General features: G+C 51.2%; 1 protein-coding gene across 1 annotated transcript; it reads right to left on the reverse strand.

Annotated features, from left to right (window-relative positions):
* Nucleotides 1-1,781: 1,781 nt before the first annotated feature.
* LOC309452222 (olfactory receptor 14A16-like) lies at nucleotides 1,782-2,738 on the reverse strand (the record flags this gene model as incomplete). Its single annotated transcript, XM_082076894.1, has 1 exon — nucleotides 1,782-2,738. The coding sequence occupies one exon, from the start codon at nucleotides 2,736-2,738 to the stop codon at nucleotides 1,782-1,784; it is 957 nt and encodes a 318-aa protein (XP_081933020.1).
* Nucleotides 2,739-8,040: the final 5,302 nt, after the last annotated feature.

The raw sequence follows: 8,040 nt of genomic DNA on the forward strand, positions 1-8,040 counted from the left end.
CAGAAATGTCAGGGTTTGTCAGGCATCCACATCTGAACTGTCCTCATGGACTCCTTATGCATGCAGGGATGTTCAGAGACAGAGTCTGTCCCTTTTACACAGAGGCAGGAGTCACAGTGTCCCTCTGGCCTCCTGTTGCCCATCCCAAAGGACACAGCCCTGTTGTGTGTCACCTGCTCTGCACTCATCTGAGATGTCCCACATCATGAGGAATGGACACAGGGATCACAGTTCAAGGAAGAAGATCCCAGTGGATGATTTCCCATGGGATGTTACTCCCAACATGAAGTGACCTCAAGACACTGTCTGTCCCACAGGCCTTCATGGAATCCCAAGGAACAGCTGATGGCGTTTGTGCTCACTTGGTTAGTAGATCGAGAGAGAGGTTCTCCTTCCCCTCTACCCCGCCCTAGTGAGACCCCATCTGGAGTATTGCGTCCAGTTCTGGGCCCCTCAGTTCAAGAAGGACAGGGAACTGCTGGAGAGGGTCCAGTGTAGGGCAACCAAGATTATTAAGGGAGTGGAGCACCTCCCTTATGAAGAAAGGCTGAGGGAGCTGGGTCTCTTTAGTTTGGAGAAGAGGAGACTAAGGGGGGACCTTATTAATGTTTATAAATATATAAAGGGTGAGTGCCATGAGGATGGAGCCAGGCTCTTCTCGGTGGCAAACAATGATAGGACAAGGGGTAATGGGATCAAGCTGGAACACAAGAGGTTCCACTTAAATTTGAGAAGAAACTTCTTCTCAGTAAGGGTGACAGAGCACTGGAACAGGCTGCCCAGGGAGGTTGTGGAGTCTCCTTCCCTGGAGACATTCAAAACCCGCCTGGACATGTTCCTGTGCGACCTCCTCTAGGTGCTCCTGCTCCAGCAGGGGGATTGGACTAGACGGTCTTCTGAGGTCCCTTCTAATCCCAAACATACTGTGATACAGTGATACTGTGATACTGTGATGGAGGGAAGAACAACCTCTGTGAACTGGGTAGAGGCCAGTGCTGGAAATGGTGGTTATGAGGGGCCACTCCATGACAACTGTCCTTGGGCAGCTTCCGTGGGTTGTCCAGTGCACACGGGCACAGCCCAGCCCCTGCTCTGCTGGTCCTGCAGGTCTGTGGCAGGAGCCTGGCTGTGAGAGGACACTGCTGAACGCCCCAAACCTGCAGGCCTACAGCTTTCAGCTTTTTCAGTCTGTCAACCACCGTAGTGGGAATGTTCTTGAGAGAAACTTTATAAGAAGACCTAAACCTTCAGGCCCTGCCCATAGGAGATCACCTTTCTATCTGGAAAGGCGGTTCTGAGTCCAGCTCTGTCACAGCAGTGCCCATTGCCTGTCCCTGCCTGCGCTCACAGGACTGACACACAGCAGGACGGTGACCAAGCTGCCAGAGCACTCAGGCCTTGCACCAACACAAGGGATGAGAAGGAGAGTGTGGGAGTGGAACCAGAACAGCTCTGGAAGAACAAGCGCTGGTGCTCCCTGGCAGGGCTGACATGATGGACTCTTTTCCCCTCCTCCCATGCACAGGAACTGTCCCTGCAGCTCCATACAGGCCTTGGGGGAATAATATCAGTGAAAAAAAAGTCACTGCAGAGCCCTTTATTTTGTTTAAATAAACAGAGAGAATAGCTACATATTTATACAGCCAGTGGGTTTGAAAAGAAAAGCAGACAATGAATTAGAAAGGGGATGACAAAAATATCATGATTTATTAAAAAATTAATACCACCAACACACACACAGAATCTGAGCCTCTAATGAGTTGCATTAAAGCTGTTATCTGTTAAAGAGCAGATGACGGACACTTTATTATTTTCGAAATGCCTCCAGTGATTAGTTTCCTCAGGGCATCCTTGACCTCCTTATTCCTCATGCTGTAGATGAGGGGGTTCAATGTTGGAGGTATCAATGAGTATAGAACAGACACCACCAGGTCCAAGGATGGGAAGGAGATGGAGGGGGGCTTCAGGTAGGCAAAAAAAGAGGTGCTGACAAACAGGGAGACCACGGCCAGGTGAGGGAGGCAGGTGGAAAAGGCTTTGTGCCGTCCCTGCTCAGAAGGGATCCTCAGCACGGCCCTGAAGATCTGCACATAGGACACCACGATGAAAATAAAACACATAAAAAGTAAACAGCCACTGACCACAAGAATCCCAAGTTCCCTTAGGTAGGTGCCTGAGCAGGAGAGCTTGATGATGTGGGGGATTTCACAGAAGAACTGGTCCACAGCATCGCCCTTGCACAGGGGCAGTGAAAATGTATTGGCCGTGTGCAGCAGAGAATAGAGAAACCCAGTGGCCCAGGCAGCTGCTGCCATGTGGACACAAGCTCTGCTGCCCAGGAGGGTCCCGTAGTGCAGGGGTTTGCAGATGGCAATGTAGCGGTCATAGGACATGATGGTCAGAAGACAATACTCTGTTGACATTGCAAAGATAAAGAGAAAGACCTGGATAACACATCCTGCGTAGGAAATGGCCCTGGTGTCCCAGAGGGAATTGGCCATGGATTTGGGGACAGTGGTGGAGATGCAGCCCAGGTCGAGGAGGGCGAGGTTGAGCAGGAAGAAGTACATGGGGGTGTGGAGGTGCTGGTCCCAGGCTATGGTGGTGATGATGAGGCTGTTGCCCAGGAGGGCAGCCAGGTAGATGCCCAGGAAGAGCCAGAAGTGCAAGAGCTGCAGCTCCCGTGTGTCTGTGAAAGGCAGGAGGAGGAACTGGGTGATGGAGCTGCTGTTGGACATTTGCTTTTCCTGAGCACGGGGCGCTGTCATGAGAAAAAAAAAGACAGTGAGAAGCCAGGGAAGAGTCCTCTGACAAAAATCAAACCAACTCCCATAGACCCTCCCCTGTCACACACAGACACTCTTTTGTTTTTCTAGGAGTACCTTTTTCAGCACTGTGGCTGCAGCCCTGCTTGGGGCTGGAAAATGTGTAACCAAGAGCAGGGCCTCTGCCCATGGGCCGTCGATAAGTCAGCCCAGCTGGGCAGAAGTGGGGCCACGGGAATGGTGGGGTCTGTCCTGGTTCTGCTACCACAGAAGGGCTGTCAGCACTTGCTTTCCCAGTGATAGGGAACAGAGATGGTGAAGGCAGTTTAGGAGTTCCAGGTTTTTTTACACCTCCCCCCATATTCACTGCAGAGTGTTGTTGGGTGTCAGAAACCCTCAGCATTTCTGCTGCACTCAGGGAGAACAGAGCGAGTCCTGTGATACCAGAGGGTGCCTGTGGGTCAGTGCAGAGTGAGGGCAGCTGGGCTGTCCCTCTGTCTTGCTCCAGCTGCCCTGGGCTGGCACCTTTCTGAGATGGAGGCTGATCATACTCCCATGTTACCCTGAAAAGCCACCAAGCACTGCTGAGAGCAGAGGGATCCATCTCAGACCATGACAGGTCTCACCCTTTCCTAAGGTCTCAGCACCCAACGTTTAGCGCAGGACACACACAGCTCATTCACCAGCCCCACAGACTGCATTGCCACAACCCCACAGGTCAGAGCAAAGCTGGGACACGTGTGCCCATGGACACACCTGCAGGAAAGGACCCACAAGATCAGGCTGTGACTCTGCAGCTGAAACTGCCATCCCCAGAGAGCCTGACAGCAAGAACAAGATCCCAACAGCAGGGACCCAGAGCAGGGGAGCAAGAAGGAAAATGCGGTGAGGGTGGGGGTGAGAGAGGCCAGGGCAGAGGCAGCCGGGCACTCAGACAGCGTCACCCTTCCCCAGCTGTGCAGCCACCTCCCAGACACACTGCAGGGGATCACAGAGACTTTTCTCTGTTCTCCCTCCCATAACAATTACGGGTTCAGTTTCCTCTCATTTCTGATCATTTCCCTGCTGCCTGGAGTTTCTCCCCTGGGAGGTGTTTCCCTGTCCATGTCTCTTCCCTGTCAGTGCTCACAGACCATCCCACCCTCTGTGCCCTCCCCCTGGCCCTACAGATCCTGCCTGTTCACAGGGCACTGCCTGGGGGCATCTTCCTGTCTGCAGGCTGGAAAACAGGACAGGTCAGACTAAGGCTGACGGGTCCAGCCAAGGTGATGCAGGTGCTGTGCACAGGCAGAGGGGTGGGGAAGGGATGTCATGAGCCTTCTGGCAGATGTACTGATCACTCAGAGTTGCAGTTCAGGAGTCTCAGTGACTTGTTTAAGCATGAGATCTCATTTTCATTTTATCCTTTCCTGCACCTCCCACCCCTTGGGAGAGGAAAGTGAAGAGACAGGCTCAGGAAAGCTCCTTATCTGTCTGGTAATCCTTGCATTGATCTTGTCGTTGGGGCATCGCCTTAGAAAAATTCTGCAGGTGATCTGTATGTGTGAGCAGCCCTGACCCACACAGCACTCTCTCCACAGCAGAAGCACCTTTCCTGCTCTTATCAGGGATGCTCCTTCCCCCCACAGCTTGTCCCTACAGCACCATGGGGATCTCCCCCAGACAGGGACCCTGCTCTGCAGGACAGCCCTGACACCCCTGGGTGCTCCCCCTGCAGTCACCCTCAGCAGAAGTTGTCATCATTCCCTGTCCCTCTGACAGTGCAGCAGGGAAGCCCTGCTCTGGAGTGTGTTCTTCTCCTCTACAACAGAGATACTGTGACAGAGACCTGACAGATAAATTGTAAATTATGGGATGTACCAGCTTAAGTTCTCCCTCCAGGAAATGCAGCTGCATTGTCCTACAGCCAGAGACTTACCGTGTTAGAACTGTGATTTGTCTCATTGAATCCTCAGCAACCAACCACCCCACATTGCCTTTAATCTCTCTGTGCCTGTCTCCTGTGCCCTCGGTGCTGCAGGCAGAGCCCTCAGCCCTGCTGCGTGTGCAGAGGAGCTGCTCCTGGGCAGAGCTGTCTCTCTGCAGCGCTGCCGCTGCCATGAGCTCCCTGTGTCCCAGGAGCCCAGCCCAGCTCAGCAGCACAGGAGCAGCCCATGATGTCCCTTTCTCTGTCCCCTCTGGGCTCCTCCAGGCGTCCCTGGGGCTGCAGTGGCACAACTTTGAAGTTGAAGCAATCAGTGATGTTGATTCTCTCTCCCCTTCAGAGACACTTCTTTCCAGCATTGTATTTTTCATTTTAAAAAATAAATCGGTATGAGAATCATATTTTCTTGTCACATCATTAGACAGGACACCAGAAACTTTACAGCAAAAGATCTAATATCTCCAGGCTAGGGGAGGAATATCTTCAGTTGAATGACTTTAGGCATTTTGTTCAGGTTTTATACTTCTAGGTCTAGAGAGACATTCATCAGTCTTTGGCCATGTCATGTCTGTGCTCTGAAGCAAAGCTTTTGCACACATGGGCTCTTGGACACTTGGTACCAGGTTTCTTGTGCAGGTCAGAGCTGGGCTGGTGCCACAGCTGGGGTGGTTCAGCCCAGATGTGAGGCAATGTCCTCAGCCAGGGACCTGACTGGGGAGCTGGAGCTGTCAGTGCTGCAGACAGAGCTGTGACACGGATGGAATGAACTGCCAGGCAGGGTGGCAGGAGTGAGTTCATCTGGTCTGCAAGGACAGCAGCTCCAAGCACAGCAACAGTCCAGATCAAAGCTCAGTCCAGACCTGTAAGGCAATTCAAGGGCCCCATAATGAGCTGTTACTACTGCAGGAACAGTTAAAGGAGAAACAAAAACACTGCGTGGCCACTGATGAATTTAATATGTGAAGGAACTGATAATCTCTGTGTCTCTTGTCCTCCATCTTCACTAGCAAGGTCTCCCAGGCCTCTGTGACTGGAGGCAGAACAACCAACAGTGGACGGGGATCAAGTCAGGGTCACTGGAACTAACACAATCCTTTCCAGTCTATGGGACAGCAGGGGCAGCATCCCAGGAGCTGGGACAGCAGGACGATGTCACAGTGAGGCCACTCTCCACCATCTTGGAAAGCCCATGGAGACTGGGGGGACTCCCTGACCACTGGCAGCTCTCACACAGTGTGTGCACTGTTCAAAATGGCCAGTGGGTGAGCAGGGGAACTAAGGGCTGTGCCCCAGAGCATGTCCACTGGGACCCCATTTCTGGGAGTCTGGAAGAGGAGGTGACAGGGTTTACCCAGGGCAGGTTGTGCCTGTCCATCCTCTTTGTTTTTTATGAAGGAAAGGACAGGGTTGTTAATGTGGGGAGAACATTGATGGTCTGTTACCTGGAAGTCAGCAAGGCATTCAGTGTCATCCCCTGCAATATTCTTGTGTCCAAGGTAGCATATTATGGTCTGTGTCAGTGTGCAAGTAGATGGGTAAAAACCATCTGGATGGTTGGGCTTGGAAAGGTGCTATAGAAAGGGAGAAACTTTCCAGTCATTAGGACAGTCAAGCACTGGAAGCTGTTCCCAGGACTGCGCACTCACTCTGTCCCAGAAAGTGACCAAGATGTGTTTGGATAAAGCCCTGAGTAATCTGGTCTGACCCTGCTGTGAGCAGGAGGTTGGTCAAGAGCCTGAATGATGCTGTCCTTCCTTCCCCTTCACATTTTCAATTTAGGGTCAGCTCTCAGGTTCTCCCTGACCACAGGAATAATTCACATGAGGTGCAGGACTGCTTTGCAAGTACCTCTAAATGATTCTGACCACAACGTTTGCATCCCTTTTCATTTGCTCCAACCCAGGGTTTTTTTCGCTGTCCTAATACCCTTCCAGAAAGAACTGCCCACCTTGTTCATCCTTTCAGAACAGGTTGTTCAAGAGGTTTCAGCATCCAGGTACGGAGTCACACATCAGCCAGACATCAAAGCCACCATTGCAGAAATGGAGATGAGACACTTGATGAGCTCCTTGAACCTAGCAATTGAAACGACTTGTCTCCTGAGATGCTGGAAAACACCTGAAATTTAAGTGCAGAGCATGTGAGTCCGCGTTGGGTATCCTGGCTTGTCTCCTGACCCATGTGGTGCTTCAGGCTGTGAAGAGAATCAAAACCAGCCATTGGACTGGGGTAGTTCCATTTTACACGTGTCACACAGGGCAGATGAAGGGAGCTCAGAACTCCAGGCTCTGCTGCACGGTTGGGACTGCAGAGACTGGAAATGCAGGTGACAGTGTGTGTCAGTGCACACACATAAAGATTCTGGCTTCCTTTGTGCCTTTGCACTGACCTGGGATCTGTTCCTTGGCCACCTTTGTCTCAAAAAGAAACTATTACCCTATTCCAACAACACCTCACAGAAGGGAAAAAAAAAAAAAAAAAAAAAGAGAAAAGTCATGAAAGATGCATGATTTTGTGTTAATTCTGAGAAAAATCATTGTTCTAAGAACTTCTTTCAAGACACAACTGCTGAGGTGTGGTAGATGTTTTGAAAAGCAAGAATGACTGTTAGGAATGAAATTAAAGATCTTTATTTTATCACCAACTCCAGTGAGAAGAAGGAGTTCCCTGTTACTGTTACTAGTGACAGCACCACTGTTCCAAAACATCCTTCAGAGCACCTCCATTTTTCCTGGGCTCCAAAGCTCATCCTGCTCAGGTTTTGACAGGATTGCTGCAAACCCCTGTGACCCAAATCTCTACAACTGTCTCTGCTCAACAGCCTTTTACCCCAGGAAGGGGAAAAGTCCCAATGCAGGAACCAACCCAGTGCCCAACCTGCCTGGAGAGCCAGGACAGTTGTGCCACACAACAGCAGCCTCTGAGGGAAGCTGGAGGTGATGGAATTGAAATGGTTTCAACCCAAATCATAGAATCATAGCATCATAGAATCATTTAGGCTGGAAAAGACCTTTAAGAACATGGAGTCAAACCGTAAATCTAACACTCCCAAGTACTTCACCAAACCATGTCCCAAAGTGCCACATCTCCACATCTTTTAAACACCTCCAGCAACGTAAGCTCCAATCCTGAGCTGGCAGGACACCATTGGCTGCAGTTGCACATAAGATACTGGTCATGGCTGTGAGTTCAGCCCTCGCTGGCAGAATGTCTCACACCCTCACTGAGGAGGGCAGGGGGCTGGGAGATGGGAGCACGTTTCAGTTTCCAGATCCCAGCACAGAGCCCAAACCATCCTGCCCTTGGACTCTGGATCCCATTTCCTGAGATGCAAAGCTGGTGGCCTTCTGA

This window comes from Streptopelia decaocto (assembly GCF_964273445.1).
Source record: "Streptopelia decaocto genome assembly, contig: HAP1_SCAFFOLD_163, whole genome shotgun sequence".
Lineage (NCBI taxonomy): Eukaryota > Metazoa > Chordata > Aves > Columbiformes > Columbidae > Streptopelia > Streptopelia decaocto.